Source organism: Lepidochelys kempii, chromosome 3, assembly GCF_965140265.1.
Source record: "Lepidochelys kempii isolate rLepKem1 chromosome 3, rLepKem1.hap2, whole genome shotgun sequence".
NCBI lineage: Eukaryota > Metazoa > Chordata > Testudines > Cheloniidae > Lepidochelys > Lepidochelys kempii.
In genome coordinates, this window is record NC_133258.1 from 2,449,799 (window position 1) to 2,469,369 (window position 19,571).

The 19,571-nt window shown below is 46.2% G+C and overlaps 1 protein-coding gene across 16 annotated transcripts in view; it reads right to left on the bottom strand.

The window, feature by feature from the left end:
• The window catches only part of ASXL2 (ASXL transcriptional regulator 2), a 247,197-nt gene that overhangs the window by 118,487 nt on the left and 109,139 nt on the right, over positions 1–19,571 (bottom strand). For 11 of the 16 annotated variants that reach the window (XM_073335479.1, XM_073335469.1, XM_073335478.1 and 8 more), the window contains 4 exons: positions 19,288–19,560; positions 17,488–17,596; positions 11,211–11,370; positions 10,286–10,372 (listed from right to left, as the gene is read on the bottom strand). In XM_073335479.1, the coding sequence (XP_073191580.1) occupies positions 10,286–10,372; positions 11,211–11,370; positions 17,488–17,596; positions 19,288–19,560 (629 nt within the window). The remainder of the gene's footprint in view (positions 1–10,285; positions 10,373–11,210; positions 11,371–17,487; positions 17,597–19,287; positions 19,561–19,571) is intronic. The other 5 variants (XM_073335483.1, XM_073335485.1, XM_073335484.1 and 2 more) reach the window with 2 other exon arrangements.

Here is a 19,571-nt window from a genome sequence, read left to right on the forward strand (position 1 = left end):
AGCCAACATCCCCAGGCATCACTGTACCCAGCCACATCCCCATGGACCTGTTCCTCTGGCTGACACCATACCCAGCTACCCCACACCACCCCAGGGTCCATTCCCCTGGCTGACACAGTACTGAGTCACCCCCCTCGGTCCCACTCTGCTGGCTGACACCATACCGAGCCCCACACTCCCTCAAGACTCTCTCCCCCGGCTGACACCAAACCCTGTCATGCCCACCAGCAGTGGTGAGCTGGAGCCGGTTCGCACTGGTTCGCTAGAACTGGTTGTTGAATTTAGAAGCCCTTTTAAAACTGGTTGTCCCTCGCGGAACAACCGGTTCTAAAAGGGTTTCTAAATTTAACCGACCAAAAGTGGTGCCTTAGGCACCGACTCCACGGGTGCTCCAGCTCTGGAACACCCAAGGGGAATATTTGATGGGTGCAGAGCACCCACCAGCAGCTCCCTGCCCCACGCCAGCTCACCTCACCTCCGCTCTGCCACCATCTCCTCTCTGAACGCGCCGCCGTGCTCTGCTTCTCTGCCCCCCTCCCCGGCTTCCCGCGAATCAGCTGTTCGCGCAGGAAGCCGGGGTGGGCTGAGAAGCAAGCGGTGGCTTCCCGCTCAGGCCCAGGGAGGCAGAGCGGAGGTGAGGTGGGGGGGGGGCGGAGCGGGGCACGAGGAGGGCCGCACATGCCGCAGCAGGTAACCCGGGGGGGCGCAGGGGAACCGCTCCCCGCCCCAGCTCACCTCCGCCACCCTCAGCTTAAGTGGGAAGCTCTGGCCTGCTTCTCAGACCTCCCCAGCTTCCCGCCGAACAGCAGATTTGTGGGAAGCTGGGGGGGGGGGGGGGGGGAAGCGGAGCGGGGCTGTGGGTTCAGGGGAGGAGGCGGAGAGGAGGTGAGCTGGAGCCAGGTGCGGGGAGCTGCCTGTGGGTGCTCTGCACCCACCAAATTTTCCCCATGGGTGCTCCAATCCCAGAGCACCCAGGGAGTCAGCGCCTAAGGCGCCACTTTTGCTGTGATCAGTGGGGGAGCGGCCGCTCCCACTGCTCCCCCCCAGCTACTCTCCCCTGCCCCTAGGAGCCAGAGGGACCTGCTGGATGCTTCCTGGGAGCTGCCCCAGGTAAGCACCGCTGGGACTCCCCACCTCGCCCCCCGGCAGGTGCCTCTGCAGTGGCCCACGAGACCCTCCTGTCCGGTTCTGGGGGCAGTCAGGGGACAGGGGAGGGGGGTGGATGGGGCAGGAGTCCCGTGAGGTGGGGGTGGGCAACAACCCCTTCGTGGGGTGAGGAGGGAACCAGTTATTAATATTTTGGCAGCTTATCACTGCCCACCAGGGCCTATACCTCTGGCTGATACCGTACCATGCCCCTTTCTCCCGCCGACAGGATTTACTCTTCTGCTGACAGTGTACCCTGCCCACACATACATGGTGCGGTCCATTCCCCCAGCTGGCACTGGCCAAGAACACAAGAGCAGCCCCAGCAGAATAAGGAAGATCCAGTCCTCCCCCAGTTTATAAATCAGGAGCTCCTGGCACCACACATTGAGGACAAAGCATGGAAGCCTGAGTGCCAGTGGGGAACACAAGGGGGAGGGATGAGCCTATTTGAGCAGGAGTGGGCCAGCCCAAGGGAACAAGAGGCATCCTAGAGGCAGGATCACCTGTGCCAAGACAACATAGGGGTAGGCACAGGTCAGACAGACAATCAGGCTAGGTTCCAGCTGCCTCAGAACAGAGCAACAGGTTTCCACTCCCCCGGAGTCTCTTTGCAGAGATCAAAGCACTTCTGCAAGAGGCCATGGGAGGCAATCGGGAAGCAGCACAGTTTGAGATGTGTGGTATACAAAAGATTGCTGCACAGTCACATGTACGCACAGTTTACAGGGAATGCTGCTTGTTCCCTTTTTTGCTTCTTTATACGTATTAAGGCCTGAGAGGTTTCCTGCCTACACACTGCCAAAAATAAAGTGTGCTGTAGCGTAATGTACCGTAACATCATAGGGTTGGAAGGAGCCGCAAGGGTCATCTAGTCTAACCCCCTGCCAAGATAGGGGATGTGTTGTGTCGAAACCATCCAAGACAGATGGCTATCCAGTCTCTTTTTGAAAATCTTCAGTGAAAGATTCCATGACTTCTGTAGGTAGTTTATTCCATTGTCCTACTGTTCTTACAGTTAGGACTTTTTCCTGAGATTTAATCTAAATCTGCTATGTTGTAGTTTGAACTCATTGCCTCTTGTTCTGCCCTATGTGGCAAAAGAGAACAACTTTTCTCTGGTTTGGGATGATTTGTTCTTGGTAAAGCCATGCTGGCTGCTAGCGATCACCCCTTTGTCCTCCAGGTGTTTGCACATAGAATGTTTTATACATGGCTCTAGTCACTTCCCAGCTATTGAAGCCAGGCTGACTGGTTTACAGTTCCCAGCTCCTCCTTTCCCCCCTTTTTAAAGATGGCCACTATGTTAGCTCTTCTTCAGTCTTCCAGGACCTCGCCTGTCATCCATGAGTTTGCAAATATTATTCCCAGTAGTGCTGCGATTTCTTCAGCTAATTCCTTCAGCACCCCAGCTGAATAGCAGCAGGCCCTGCTGACTTGTATTCATTCAAATGAGCAGAAGATCTGACATGTTCTTCACTTAACCCGAATTGCATCTCTTCCCTTTTGTTGTCTATGGTAACTTCATTAGCTGTCTGGTCACTTTATTTTGTGTGTGAAGACTGAAGCAAAGTAAGTATTGAGCAGTTCTGCCCTCTTATCTTCCATTACCAGTTCACATTCTCCATTGAGCAGCAGGCCCACACCATCCCTGATCTTTCTTTTTTGTCTGACATATTTGGAGAACCCCTTCTTGTTGTGTCTAACATTTCTTGCCAGTTGTAATTCATTCCTTGCCTTAGCTTTCCTGACTTTGTCCCAACATGTTCATGCATTTCCCATGTATACATCCTTAGTGACATGCCCCTCCTTCCATTTTCTCTATGGATCCCTTTTGGTTTTTAGATAGCTAAAAAGCTCCTGGTGCAGACATATTGGTCTCCTGTGCTTCTTATCTTTCCTCTGCATCAGAGTAACTTGATAGTGAGCCTCTAATATTATATCCTTTTGCCCCCTTCGACTCCTTTTCTTCCTAATTGGTCTTTCCATGGGATCTTGCCTACTATTTCTCCTTTCCATAGGATCCTGAATTCTATCAGATCATGATCACTTCCTCCCAAGTTCCTGGAGGAAGTGATCATGATCGGATAGAATCCTGGAGAGCTAATGAAATAGGCACACCACAAGAGAGTGAAAGTTGAGCAGTTGAGAGAAGGGATTTTAGTCAAACCTCATCTGCACACAGAAGGTGAACTGGTTTAACAGCCCTTACCTCTTGTCCCTTAATTGAAGGAGTAACCATCCACAGCCTGCAAGACAGGTCTTCCAGAAACACCAGGAAAGACTACAGTTGACCTTGCTCATGTCTCAGAGGCAGGTTCTCAGTCTGGGAGCTTTGACCACCCTGTTCTTTCCATATTGCTAAATAGCAAGAGAGATCCACAGCGGTCTAGACATGTTAAAGGCTGTAATGGGATATAAAAGGTTGAGAACCTTGCTCTAGGTGTTGACAACAAGCAGGAAAAAGCTTTAAAGGAAACCCCACTCATACTTTTAGGCTTTCTTTATCCATCAGAAAGAAACAAGAGGGGGCACAAGCCCAATTTAAGAAAGAAATACTTAGCAGGTCACCTTTTACATTACCAACGTGTTTGAATTCAACAAGTCAGACGTCTGAAGCTTGATGGACATTGATAAAGAAAATTAACATATGGAAAGGTCAGATATGGAGTATAACAAAAGCTATGCAGAAACAGAGTTTGCAATATAATCTTGCAAGAGTCAGTTATACACCATGCCCTTCAGTGAGAATTGAAATACCCTTGAGAATCCTAGCATGAAGTCCTGGTCACCTCTTTACTTAGTCTTGCCTTTCTGTTTATTCAGTACTTACCCCAACTAGCTGATTATCATTTCCACATTTTATCTTCTAGCCAGGGTATGGTTAACACAGGACTTCATGGATGACACCAGGGCTACCTTGATTTATCAGAAAAGGGGTGATGAAAGCTGCAGCTTCTTCTAACCCCATCTGTGTACACACACAGTAGGGGGACAGTCTAGATTGCCACATGTCAGGTCACCCTTGATCTATGTAATTGAATCCTGAAGTTGCTTCTGAATTGCCATTCTGGCAGGATGAAGCAATACAACTGTATACCAGAAGCAAACTCTCATCTCCAACACAGTTACCTAGATAATGGAGCTAGCTTGACACCTTTATTTCTAAGACACAGATTTAGTCACCTCTCCGTTAGAGGTACCATGCTTTACAAAGGGAGGGCAAGCTTTTACCAGCTGCTGGCTTGCTTTGCTACTCTTTATCATGATTCCCATGCCTCTTTTTTCAAAAAACAAAACACAGAAAACAAACAAACCCAACAATCCTTCGAACACAGATACTCAGAACAATTTACATGAGAACTGGGTTAGAGCAGAATGCTACGGGTAAAGGGAAAAGGCAGATGACCCTTACACATGCACACTCTCCATAGCTCTTTTTGGCTCTGATCTGGAGTTCAACTATCAAGGGGGTGGAAAGGAGAAAATGAAAGAAGGAAAATAAAATGCACCCTCAATTCCCTCAAAAAAACAAACAAAAACAAAAAACCACTGTCCCTCAATCAGACCCCAGAAATGCACCAACATGCAATGCCTGACAGTCACACTCGGCCTCCCCCTGGAGGCTGCAGACCTCAGCTCTTCTTCGGATGCTAGTCTCCTTTGCTTTGTTCACACTAGTGGTAGCAATGGTGGGAACCCACCTGTAAACAGGTCTCCAGGAAGCTATGTAATCACTGCATTGTATAGAGCCATTCTGGAGAATGTTCGTTTACATGGTGCCTAAAATACCAGCATCTGCCTGGAGCCCTGTTTAGACTTGGGCTCCCACCCCAGTGCTGCCATCGTTGGAGCTAAACTTGTGGTCGCCATTTTTTTAAATTTTAGGAGAAGTTTCTTATGGTAGACACAGCACCTTTAGCTGGCAACTAAGTCTTCTGGAGTGACAGAACTGCAACGTTATTGGAGAGATGCAAGAAGAGATTCAATGAGCTGTCAGTGGGAACGAAGCAGTAAGCAGGTCTGTGAAACACAGGAATTGAAAATGCAGGACAAACTGGTCTTTTCTGACCCAGGCATGGACCAGGAACCCATGGCGCAAGGAGCTCTATAAACACAGAACAAAAAGACGGTCCCTGCCCCAGAACGCTTACAATCTAAGAGACAAGAGACAACAGATGGACATAGAAAGACAAGGGAGTATAGATGAACAACCAGACAGCGTTGGTCAGTATGGTAGGAAGTGGTCTCAGCATAGCAGCAGCCTAGCCATTGTCACTTTTTTTTTTCTTTAAACTTGCATCACAGCAAAGGAGAGTTTTGAGAAAAGATCTGAAAGTGGATAAAGAGGTAACTCTGTGGATGTGTAAGGGGAGCATCTCCCCAAGCATGATGGAGCAGCATGCAAGAAAGCATGAAAATGCTTGTTTGTGAAATTAACACACGGGCAATGGAGACTTGCATATCTACTGATTTGAAGTGAGCCCATTGACAGCTCGATAGCGAACAAGAGATGACAGGTAGGCTGGGGATTGACTGTAAGGTCCTTGAAAGTGAATATAAGCAGCTTCTGTTTGATGCAATAGAGAAGGGGAAGCCAGTGGAGGGATTCAAAGAGAGGGGTGACATGGTCAAAGCAACACATTTATACAGTATAGGAACTAGCTCACTGATTTGATTCCTCTCCACCCCTCCGCCCCCACATATAGAGAGCTACTTGGGCCCAATCTACAAGGAGTATCTAACACATGCAGTATACAAGCTATGCAGAGATGAAGTTGAAGTTCTTAGGGTAGCATTATTTCAAACTAATTGTTGTAGGAGCTGCTGTGTTTAAATGCAGAGATTTACCAAGAGGTACATGAAGTTCAGACAGCTCTGGAACAAGTGGCTTTAGAACAAAGTTGTTAAAATACATGAATAAAATTATATTAAAAATACTCAAAAAGAAAAGGAGTACTTGTGGCACCTTAAAGCTCATGCTCAAATAAATTGGTTAGTCTCTAAGGTGCCACAAGTACTCCTTTTCTTTTTGCGAATACAGACTAACACGGCTGTTACTCTGAAACCTGTCATTAAAAATACTCTTAACATACTCATGGGTTTGGCTGTTAAAACCACAGCATGGCTAAAATGGGAGATTTTTGTAGCAGACAGTACGTATCTACAGAACAGAGTAAACCATTTCATAACATTCTAGTTCTGCAAATTATATCAGGGCCAGGGGGAAATATGAAGCTCCTTTGTACTAAAACTGTAGAGATCACACTTCTGTTTTATTATGATTGTAAAATACCCATTGCCTTAGATACTCTCCATCTTCTTGACTGCTTTCTAGCCACATCCAGTGCCTAGAAGCATTTCAAAGTACAGCTATGATTTTGCGGTCATAGGCTGCAGCATAAACTATTCTTCATAGCTTGCTTCTAGCTCATGGTACTTTTCTTCAGCTCAGATTTTGGGTTACAACAGAAAGTGTTAGTGCAACCAGATCAAAAAGTTTAATTTGTGCAAACTGGCATCCTGTGATTGGAATTTGGCTGCTGTTACCTTTCTTAAGACCATAACAGGCCAGATCCAGATAAAAGCTAGGAAGAATAATAGTTACCATAGAGCTGGTGGTAACATAAAGAGGATATAAAGTCTAGCTCTAATTTGCACTTGGAAGATGCAAGACAGCGTAAGATATAATCTTGTGTGTACCACTAGGAACTGGTTCCATTCATCCTGGTCATCTAAGGAATCCTCTCAAGGGATGACTGGTGTTATGGGGTAAAGGAAAAATGAGCATGGAATTTATCTTACTCAAGGAAAGATGAGAAGTCATTTGCATCTGTTTCAACGTTCTTGGGACAATGAATGTTGACGGCGGCCTTAGCATCTGAGTTAAAGCACAATCTATTTTTAGACTGGAAGTGTGGGAAGTTTAGGATCTGATTTTCAGAGGTGATGGGAAAAGGTATCATCTCAGTCCCATTCATACCAGGAGCCAAATAAATCCTGTATTCTCTACCTGTCAGTAGATGTAGCTGGGTTCCTCTGAGGGAAATGAAGTAGCAGAAATGCTGAGCGCCCTCTTCTGAGTAAATTCAGAGGGAACAAGTCACCAGCTACTTCATACTGGGCGTTTGAGTCAGTCACACCGAATCAAACCAGCCAGTAGTCCATTCAGTCTCATCTCCTGCCTGTGTCAGTGACAACACCCAGATGCTTCAGAGGAAGGTGCAAAATCCCTGTGTTGTACAACTAAGGGAAAGTTTAATACGGGAAAGTTTCTTGCCAAACCCAAGCAATTAGATTTCATGCTTCAGAGTGTGAACTAAGTGTTGTCTTTTATCATTGGCCTCCCAGTGCCGCAGTATACCCAGGCTGAAGAAACATTACATTAGGTAGCAAAATTGCTCCTCCCTTGAAGCAAGGATTTGATTTCTTAAAATAGAGGTTTTATTTGAGTCTTGGTAACCTTATTCTGGGTACTAAACTTAGCTTCCTTGTTTAAGATTCTTGTATTTTTAAGGCCAGTAGAGACCATTCAATCATTTAGTCCAGGGGTGGGCAAATTTTTTGGCCTGAGAGCCACATTGGGTTTCCGAAATTGTATGGAGAGCCAGTTAGGGGAGGCTGTGCCTCCCCAAACGGCCAGGCGTGGCCCAGCCCCTGACCCCTATCTGACCCACCCATGCTTCTCGCCCCCTGATGGCCCCCCGGGACCCCTGCCCCATCCACCCCCCTCCCCTTGCTCCCTGTCCCCTGACCACCCTGGACCTCTCACCCCTGACTGCCCCCCCATCCAACCCCTCCTCTCATTCCTCACTGCCCCCCCAGACTCCTGCCCCATCCAACCACCCTTTCTCCCTGTGCCCTGACTGCCCCTGGAACCCCTGCCCCTCACTGCCCCCCCAAGACCCTGCCCCCATTCAACCCCCCCTCCTTCCTGACTGCCCCCCTGAGACCTCTGCCTCCATTCAACCCTCGTTCCCTGCCCTCTGACCGCCCCCGACCCCATCCACCACCCGAACTCCCCCGCCCTGTATCCAACCCCCCCTGTTCCCTGCCCCCTTACTGCGCCGCCCAGAGCGCCAGGACAGGCAGGAGCTCGCAGCCGCGCCGCCCAGAGCGCCAGGACAGGCAGGCGCTCGCAGCCGCGCCGCCCAGAGCATGGCATCAGCGGCGCAGTGAGCTGAAGCTGTGGGGGAGGGGGAACAGCAGGGGAGGGGCCGGGGGCTAGCCTCCCGGGCCAGGAGCTCAGGGGCCAGGCAGGAGGGTCCCGCGGGCCATAGTTTGCCCACCTGTGATCTACTCCGACCTCCTGTACAAACACAGACCATTAAAATCCATCCAGTTATCCCTGTATTATGCCCAATAACTGGTGTCCCATTTCATCCCAGGCAGTGTTTGGGGTTCAGATGGAGCCAGTAGAGGTGGCAATGTTATCTGGATCCCTCTCTCTGGCCCGGTCTGGTCAGGACATCCCTCAGGATTAGGATGAAGAAGGTCTGGGGTCGCAGAAAATGGTGGGTGTGGCAACCATGATGGTGAAGCTTGCTCCAGTAGCCTCCGTCTATTCTTCCATATTCCCCCCCCACCCACCACCCTGAAATGTCTTTCTTTTAAGACCCAGAAAGGAAGTGATGGGTGGAATAGCCCATCCCTGCATTATATTTTTGTCCCCCCATTAGGCCTAATATCCAACACATCAATTCTGGTTCATTGATTTCTGGTTCCATATCTTTTGTTTCTAAGAAACATGGTTGCAACATTGTCCTTGAGGTATATTAACATGGCCTTTTCTGCTTCTCTGTATGGTTTTCTTGCACCTGTTTATAACATTTATTACTGAAAACTTTTTCCATTAACATTTGTTATATGTTGCTGTAATCATCTTATGAACTTTTATATACTTTTTACAATTGAGCTCACAATTAGGGTAAATCTGTAGGCCCAATTATCACAACAAACACACACTCCTTACCATGGCTATGCTGCAATGAAGTTATGCTCCTTATTCCTCATTAGAGCCACTGGCCACAGAACTGCATTTTCTGGAATGAACCAAGTCCCATGGCACTTAATACACCAAAATCAATAAAGACATAACCCCTTTGCTGAAGATCCAGACAATACCTCTCAAAATGATTCAACAGCAGATAAAAAAACAGCTAGCAAAGAAAGATCAGCCATTGCATTTACACTGAAACTAGTTACTGTAGTTCTTCCACAAACTGGTTTGCTTCAGTTCACTTTTGCTGACCCATTTCTTTCTAAGAATATGTAAGGCACATGTTTCAGCACATCCACGCTTGAGACAACATTGCATGTGAAACAAGTAGTCTGGGACTAAGACTGGAAAAACTTTTATGAAAGGAACAGAATGCAGGTATGGCACAGTGCATTCAGTGTCTAGAATGTAATCACATGTGGTAGGATGAGAAAAGAATATTGTAAAAAAAGGTTGCATAACACGGGCATGAAAAAAGAAAAAGGAAAGAGGGGGAAATGGTGTGTCAGATATGAACAGCAAATGGAACCCAAAAACTCTATTTAAAAAGACAGATGAAAAGCTATCTTTCAAAAACAATCCTTACCTATGTTACTAACACCTCCTTTCTTAATTAAAATTGAATTAAAAAAACAGTATTGTTATCTTTCTGCATTTCACTTCACTTGGACAAAGAATATTGAGAGGCAGCATTATTTGGGGAAATAGCACAGACTCAAGAGTAACACATGGTCCACACTACTAAGCAGGACCAGCTTGCCTAAACAGGCTAGGCAGGTGGGTAGTTGTGATCAGAACGCTGATTGCCGGAGAACTGCACGCCCAGATCGTCTGAACTAAAAAATTCTATTATTTTTGTTACCCGTCCTACCCTTCCGTCCCCCCACCTCACATTTTTAGATGCAGGCTCTTTGGGGAACGAGTATCATTTACCAAATGCTTGTCCGGTGCTTAGCACACTGGAGCCTCAGCCTGGATGAGAGCTCTAGACACGACCACAATATATAGTCTCTGCTGCTTATGATTCCACAGCATGGCATATTTCAGTTCACAGAAGGAGCTGCAATGGCGCCATGAAGTGGAGAAAACATCAGGTTTAGGAGAAAACAGATGGTAAAACATGATATTTCCTCCACTTACCTTCATTGAGCCATTGTAGCGGCTCTTGACAGTGGAAACAGGAATTGCTTGTGATATCACCAGCAGCACTGGACTCCAATGACTTTGCTGGGAGAAAAAATGACAGTCAAGGGACAATTAAGTTTTCTTTAATTTGTGTGTAATTACTGACAAGGTACATAAATCAATTTTCAACAAAACATTGAACACGTAATAAATTAGGCAATGTCCAAGCTTTAAATAGGGTCCAGTATCATGGGACATGGCAAGACAGAAAAACACTGCCCATGGGTGCTGGAACTAGGGGCACGGGGGGTGCTGCTGCACCCCCTGGATGGAAGAGGATTCCATCATAACACAGAGTTCATGGTTTGGTTCAATGGCTCTCAGCACCCCATCACTATAAAAATTGTTCCAGCACCCCTAACATTACAGCAGGGCCAGTCCAAATGCTTTTTGGACAGGTAAGCAGGACAATTTTCAGCCCCAGATTTTCAACACCACCACTACTCACCGGCATTACCACCGCTCACCAGCAGCTGGAATTCCCCGTCTCACCCAGTGAGGCTGGAATTTAAAGGCATTGTCTTCCTGCATGCAGGGGATAGGGGAGGAAGGTTGGTGTCTGCTTGCACTGGGGAGGATGTATATCTGCTGTGGCCTGGGCTTGTAGCTTAACATACTAGCCTGTGACTCAGACAGAGCTCCCAAACACAAACTGCTACATGCAGATGCCTTTCCAGGAAATGCTATCTTGAGCATGGTGCAACATGAAGGAAACATTCCTTCATCTGGTGAGCTCAGACATGAACCAGATAGGGGGAAGCATGCTTTTCATGCAGTTTTTCTTTAGCAAGCAACAGGTGATCTGTACCAGTCTCAGTGCTTTTTGCAGACACTTTTAGGCCTAACACATGGCAAAGTCACTTCTGAAGGGGCAAATTACCTTTCCTTTTCCATCTGCTTTTCTTCCTGTCTTTGTTACTGCCACCATCACTGCTACTCCTGCTGCTGCTACTGTTCTCCGAGCTGTGAGAGTCTGACTGCGCGTCACTGCTCTCTTCTGAGCCGTCAGACAGCTCTTTTAATCCGTCTGGAACATCCTTCTGCAAATGAAAGAAAATCAGGTGGAGTCAATGTGACCTACTCCAATTCCATGAAAAAATGTACGGGAAACCAAAAGAACCTCAAAGGAAAAGAGTTTCAGTATTATTTACTAAGCACTGACAATGGTTTCTTCTATGCAGCAGAGTGACGTCAGAGACAATCCGCTTCTCTGGCTTCTCACACCCCCACCTGGCCCTGTAACAGCTCATACAAAACGCTGCCACTAAACTCCTCTGTCTTGCCTGTCACTCATCCGGCCATCCCTTTATATTTTTCTGTCACCACATTCAATTGCTCTGCCTTCCTTACATACCTGTCACTCTCTCATTCCAACATCCCCACCTGCCACCTTGCTCACCAACACCACTAACCTTAACTATTTATTACCTTCCCTTCTGCAGATGTAAGCCCCTCTTGAACAAGTTCTCTATGGGTTGTATTCCTGCTCCCTAACCACTATGTCTGGCCTTAGATTGTGAACTTCCCTGGGAAAGGGGCCATTTCTTGTCTGTTTGAAAGCACCTAGCCCAGGATAATAAATCTTCCTCCACCACCCAACCGCAACACACAAACCACACAATATAATCATTCTATTATTTATATAACATCAAAAGTGTGCAAAGTGCTTTACAAACAACTTGGAAGAGGACATTATCCCTTCCCCTGATGAACTTAGAATCCAAAGAGATTACTGAAGAAGTGGAAGCTTATGCCCAAATAAATCTGTTAGTCTTTAAGATGCCACCGGACTCCTTGTTGTTTTTGTGGAAACAGACTAACACAGCTACCCCCTCATACTTGACACCAAAAGGAGAATAGCGGATGAGCCATAAAAAGTAATTGATTAAGATGGGGAATTTAGCACAATTCTTTCACATTTTTTCCAGGGGAGAGGGGACCATTTTGCATGGGACTATTTTTTAAAATCCATATTCCTACCTATCCAGATGTCAATTCCCATATCCAAACACTGATGCCAGCCTTCATTGCCCACTTCAATTTTTAAACAACCACCTTTCATGTAGTCTCCCAGGCTGCCTCTTACACTTGGCAGAAGCTCCTCATAAATATCCACAAAGCCTTTGTCCTCCTTTAAATCCCTCCTCAAAACTCTCTTTTGCAGTGATGCCTATTAAAAAAAACTTTACAATAGTTTGGGCAGCTGGTGTGCTAAGACCATGGCTCATCAGACTGTCCAGTATGGTCTCATTGTTTCCTTGTGCTTCCCCATCTGTTTGAAGGACAAACTAGGGTTTCTAAGCTTCATAGCAGGAGTGTGTTTTAAGTTGAAAGCCTAACTGCCTGGATAAGGGAGAATGTGCCTTTATTGAAGAGGACCTAGGGCCTGATCCAAAGCCCACTGAAGTCAATGGAAAGAGTCCAACTGACTTCAGTGGGCTTTGGATCAAGTCCATAATGACCAGTAATATACGGACATAGTTTGACGCAGAAGTGGACCTGGCAGCTCTCTAAGTCCCTTGTAAAAACAAATGTCAAATTCACTGAATTATTACAGTCTGCGCATGTGTGGGCGCATCTGTGTTTTTGTGCTGAAAGCTCAGAATGACAGCCTTGCAGACCAAAGTCCTGTCTCCCCACACAACTGTTATAGCACAGGCAGTGAAAGTTCCACGCATAGACTGCCCTTTAGTGATGACCATATATATATTTTGGCCTGAATTACCACAAGGATGCTAGTTAGTTCCAACAGGTTTCATGATTCTTCTGGTGTGGATTTTTATTATTGTTAACATCTTTTTGCAACATTTTTCCTGTAATTGTCTGTCATAAATATAAAGGGACGGGTAACAACCTTTATGTATGCAGTAACACCAAATCCCTCTTGGCCAGAGGTACAGAATCACTTACCCGTAGGGGGTTAATCAGTTCCAAAGATGGACTGGCTAGTGGTCACGTTGGACAGCACTTGAGTCTTGAACCAACCTCTCACCAGCCAGTTGTCCAGGTGTGGACCTTCTGGTTTCCTCAAGACCACCACCACTGCCATACGCTTTGTGAAAAGATGTAGAGGTGCAGGCAGGACTGAAAAATGGTAGTTGGGTTGGTTGACCAAAACACGGAGAAATTTCCTGTCGCTCTGACATATTGCCTCATGAAAATATGTACTCTAAGTCGAGGGCAGGGTCCTGGTCACCAGAATCCAAGGAGTGGCTAATGAAAGTCAGAGTGACCAGGAAAACTATTTTCTTTAGGCATTTGTTCAACTTTTACAGATCTAGTATGAGTCAGATCTTTTACTTCTGGGATGAGCAAGCAGCGAGTGTAAAAACCAAAAGCCAGGATGGTTTGTTGGGCCTCCTAAGGGAGACCAGATGGCTGGAGTCACAAACATCTGCACATCATAATGGCCGATACCCCAGCACTAACTGCAGAATCACAACATCCAAATCCACTTTCAGTGAGGTCCAGGCCACTAATTTTCTCTCATCCACCGTAGTGAGGAACTATCCATCCTTAAGCTTCAAGATACTGTCCCAGAGGTTAAAGTCATAGCAACCCAGCAATGCCTGCTGATTAGCAATCCTGAACTGCAGTCCAGCTGCTGAATAACGTTTTCTGCCAAACAGATAGTGCTTCATTGCATCCTTTGCTTTCTGAGTAAGATGCTTGCTTATGCTTGCTTGCAGCTGAAACCACCAATGACCACCAACAGGGGAGGGGGTGTAAAAATGTTCAGATTCCTGTAAGGGGAGAGCAGACCTTTCTGCTGGGGGGAGGGAGGAGGAGGCATTAGGGAAGATGGAGTTTGCCACAGCACTTTGGTGGGCTCTTGGATAGCCTTATTAATTGGGAGTGCCAAACGTTAAGATGTCGACAAGTCTGTGGGACCTCTCTCAAACCTTATCCACCTGACTATCCCAGGCAGAAGCCACCCTCTTTAAGAGGTTCTGATGGGCTCTATAATCTTCAGATGGCAGTAAGGAGCCCTCCACTACCACTGCCTTGTTGAGTAATGAAGAGGAGGAAGCCAAAGCTGGCTGTGGTGAGGCCTCCTCTGGTTCTTCCAAGGGGAGATTCATCAGAGCAATTTCCTCTTACTCAGTATCAAGCCATGTATCAGGAGTTTCCTGCTGAGATGGCTTTTGATGCCTACTTAAGGAAGTAGAGCAAGAAGGTTTCGGAGACTATCTGGAGGCAGGGGGAAAACCCCAATGGTTCCAAAATGGCCATTGGTAAGGCCCTGGAGCCCAATTTCTTCCAGGCCATGGATCTCTACTTGCTGGCCACCACAGAGCCTCCAGTCACAGGAGAGTTGTGAGCTATGTGATGTAGCTGTGACAAGTATTAGCTGACCTCCAAATCTGACCAAATATGTGTGGTTTGGGGGTGGGGGTAGAGGGGACACACCTGTTCCTGTCTGAATCATAGAATATCAGGATTGGTAGGGACCTCAGGAGGTCATCTAGTTCAACCCCCTGCTCAAAGCAGGACCAATCCCCAACTAAGTCTGTGCCAGGTATTGGTGTTGCTAGTCTGGAGAAGATGGTATCGAAGAGATCATCACTGGTTTCCCTCTGGACAGCACCATACGATGAGGTTCTCAGGTGTCCAGAGGAGCCCACAGTACTGAACGCTGAAATGAAGAAGCCAGGAAATATTTATTAGCAGTTAACCGTACCACTGGATTCTTGATCCCTAGTACAACCAGTACCAAGAGATTTAGCAAATCATATGCCATAGCATAAACTTCCAGAGTTGACGGCACCAGGATAGTACCTTGCTGCTGAGTCGACAAGGACAGCACTGTTGAACTAGATGGTTCTGCTTCAGGGTCTGGTCTCAACAGGACCTGTTCTCAGGTCCCACCTGAGTAGATTATTGCCTTGGGAATGCCATGGCCTTGAGTGCACTCCATCATCTTTTTCAGCATGCTTGCTGGACTTAGGTGCCTGGGAACTTGATTGCCCAGATACTGAGTCCTTTGAAGCTATGTTCTGGGTGCCTCTTCCTCATTCTCAGGGAGAGTGACTTGCATTGGGGTTCCACCAAAACAAGAGGAGCCTTCCTGCACCTGCTCCAAGCAGAAAAGCTCCGAGGATGGGAGCAGGGATGACCATCAGAAGAAATTTAAGTCTGGTCTCCTTGTCTTTTTTGATTCTTTGTTTAAAGACCCTGAAGCAGCAACTGGACTGAGGTTGCTCACTCATATCAGATTCTTGCAGGACTCGCAGGTCTTGAGCCTGGTGACTGAGGCATGCCGCAGCACCAAAACCAGTACCAAAGGGAATCAAAGAGCACAGAAAAACCTCACTTTATTAAAGAAAACTTAATACTATTGCTTACTTAACGCACACTATGACTAAACTTGAGCACCACCTATATACAGACAGAGGGGAACCTTGCAGTAGCTAACAACGCTCCAACAACGGTCACAACCAGTACGAAGGAGTGGGGTGGGGGAGGCTCTTTCCTTTATACCATATGCAGTGGCATGAGACAGCAGAGGGCACATGTGCCACCCTGATGGGTACCGCTGAGGACAAAAATCTCCAACAGTGCACTGGGTGTGCACATACTGAAATGGAATGGACATGTGCAATCACCTGAATAAGAACTAACTATTCCTAAACTAACATTAATATTTACAAAACAATAGAACAGCTAAAAGAGATGCATCAAGATGCGGACACCGTGCAGCCCTGTCTCACCGTTACGGATAACAGGAAGGAAGTGAGTAGCAGTTGGGCTGCTCTGCCCTTCATGCCTTTGGTACAGGAGCACAAGAACATGTGTGGCTGCCAAAAGATTCTGATCTTAAGCGCATGCGTGCCAAGAATAGTGTTTATTATAGAAATATCTAGATTTAGACAAGCACCAGAAGAACTTTTAGTTTACATACATTGATGTCTACTTCTCCTTTTTCAATTTGTTATACATTGCTTTTTTAATTCTAATCGCTGCCTTCACTGTCCCTGCTAGCATGATGGGCTCTTAGCTAAAGTTGTCCTTTTTCTTGAACGTGTAATTGAGACTGTCGGGCCATCTAATAAACTCTTCTTTAATTCCTCCCAACTCTCAATTACATATTTCTGTTAAAATTTTTCCTCCTGATCAATTTTGCTCATAATTTTCCTCAGCTGTAGGAAACTTGCCATTTTAAAGGCACCAAGTACATATAAATGGTAAGTTTATATATATTATATAATTATATATGTATTCTTGGTGGTCCTCTCCTGTGTTTGCCTATACTGAAGATAAATCAGGTCACGATCACTGGTCTCTAGGTAACCACCTGCTTCCAGTCCAATGATCAGTTCATCCTTACCTGCCATAATGATGTCCAAAATAGAGTTACTTCATGCTGAATGCAATATATTCTGTGTTTAGAATATTATCTGTAATTTTTAAAAACTCTACTGACGATTTACTAATGGATGCCTGAGACCTCCAGCATATTTCCCCCAAACTCAAGTCCATACATTACACACAGGTGCCATTCTCTGGTTACATATAGGTGATTAAACAAAGGGAGTGAGTTTTCACATTTAATCTATGGAAAAATCTATAGCGGTGCCAGAGGCTGGTTAATTCAGTAGTGTTATTGGAAAACAAGATTTCAAATAAAGATTTTAATAGTTTACAAATTAGACTGATTCCAAATAAAATAATCCTAGGGTTCCCTTTTTAATAAGTTCCCCAGCTGGGGGACTGGATGGTTTGAGTCAATTGGTAATGGAAGAAGGAATTCTTCAGCCTAGGTACAAATCCAGATTAATGGTGACAAAGTTATCACTTGATGGCTAATAAATGGGCTACATTCAGTGAATGTGTCAGCCTTGTTCCTAGGGAACAGGAATTGATATCAGCAAATTAACATCACCATTAGCAAGAGTTGGCACCCCTTATTTTCAGTCTCAGCAGAGAGGTGAAGGACTGCTAAGGCATGAAGAGTAAACATCCTTCTCATTTGGAGATGGTCCCTCAACATCAGGTTTGAGGCACACTGGGGAAGCTTCTATTGCAATTGCTTATGCTGTTGAAGATCATTGGATGAGGAGCATTTCACTCTTCAGGGCTATCAATCCACCACTTATTAAAATGGCTAAAAGTTCACTAAAGATTTTAAAGAGAGTTCTTCCAGCTGAGACACTTACCTTCAGTGTGTACACTCCCATTCTCCCTGGGACCTTATAGAAAATGCCCTCTTCCCCTCGGGAGTTTGTATGCAGCATAGCATTCAGACATGCAAGAGGAGAAGTCCCACTGAAAACAAAAGCACAGGATTAGCCTCCAACGTTGAAGGAACACTACTAAAGATGATGTTTACTTGGTCAATATTAGTCCTATTAGTCATTTGCTGAGAAACAGGAGTGAGACACTAATGGTCTCTCACTGCCTTTAACAGTCAAACTGTAAAGCATGCAGAGGTGGAGTGAATCCAGCCCCAGCGGGGAGAAGAGCTGAAGTTGCTATGTCCAAGCAATGTTAGGACCGATTCAATATGCACTTGTCCCAGTCCAGGGGGAAAGATTCCTGCCAAATTTAACATCTCAGACCCTCTCTTCAAATCCTGAGCTAATGAAGTAAATATACCCATGGACGGCTTTGTTTTTAAACACCCTAATTTATTAATATCCTTCACCTTCAAACAGTGAAATTAGAAAATCTGTAGGAGAAAGTAGTACAAAGTCTAGTTAGATGCAGAGAGCGAGAGAGAAAGAACTTAGAATCATAGAATATCAGGGTTGGAAGGGACCTCAAGAGGTCATCTAGTCCAACCCCGTGCTCAAAGCAGGACCAATCCCCAATTTTTCGCCCAGATCCCTAAGTGGCCCCCTTGAGGATTGAACTCACAGCCCTGGGTTTAGCAGGCCAATGCTCAAACTTAGAATCATAGAATCATAGAATATCAGGGTTGGAAGGGACCCCAGAAGGTCATCTAGTCCAACCCCCTGCTCAAAGCAGGACCAATTCCCAGTTAAATCATCCCAGCCAGGGCTTTGTCAAGCCTGACCTTAAAAACCTCTAAGGAAGGAGATTCTACCACCTCCCTAGGTAACGCATTCCAGTGTTTCACCACCCTCTTAGTGAAAAGGTTTTTCCTAATATCCAATCTAAACCTCCCCCACTGCAACTTGAGACCATTACTCCTCGTTCTGTCATCTGCTACCATTGAGAACAGTCTAGAGCCATCCTCTTTGGAACCCCCTTTCAGGTAGTTGAAAGCAGCTATCAAATCCCCCCTCATTCTTCTCTTCTGCAGGCTAAACAATCCCAGCTCCCTCAGCCTCTCCTCATAACTCATGTGTTCCAGTCCCCTAATCATTTTTGTTGCCCTTCGCTGGACTCTCTCCAATTTATCCACATCCTTCTTGAAGTGTGGGGCCCAAAACTGGACACAGTACTCCAGATGAGGCCTCACCAATGTCAAATAGAGGGGAACGATCACGTCCCTCGATCTGCTCGCTATGCCCCTACTTATACATCCCAAAATGCCATTGGCCTTCTTGGCAACAAGGGCACACTGCTGACTCATATCCAGCTTCTCGTCCACTGTCACCCCTAGGTCCTTTTCTGCAGAACTGCTGCCTAGCCATTCGGTCCCTAGTCTGTAGCTGTGCATTGGGTTCTTCCGTCCTAAGTGCAGGACCCTGCACTTATCCTTATTGAACCTCATCAGATTCCTTTTGGCCCAATCTTCCAATTGGTCTAGGTCCTTCTGTATCCTATCCCTCCCCTCCAGCGTATCTACCACTCCTCCCAGTTTAGTATCATCCGCAAATTTGCTGAGAGTGCAATCCACACCATCCTCCAGATCATTTATGAAGATATTGAATAAAACCGGCCCCAGGACCGACCCCTGGGGCACTCCACTTGATACCGGCTGCCAACTAGACATGGAGCCATTGATCACTACCCGTTGAGCCCGACAATTTAGCCAGCTTTCTACCCACCTTATGGTGCATTCATCCAGCCCATACTTCCTTAACTTGCTGACAAGAATACTATGGGAGACCGTGTCAAAAGCTTTGCTAAAGTCAAGAAACAATACATCCACTGCTTTCCCTTCATCCACAGAACCAGTAATCTCATCATAAAAGGCGATTAGATTAGTCAGGCATGACCTTCCCTTGGTGAATCCATGCTGGCTGTTCCTGATCACTTTCCTCTCATGCAAGTGCTTCAGGATTGATTCTTCAGGATTGATCTGCTCCTGTTCAGTTTTCCTTGAGTTGGG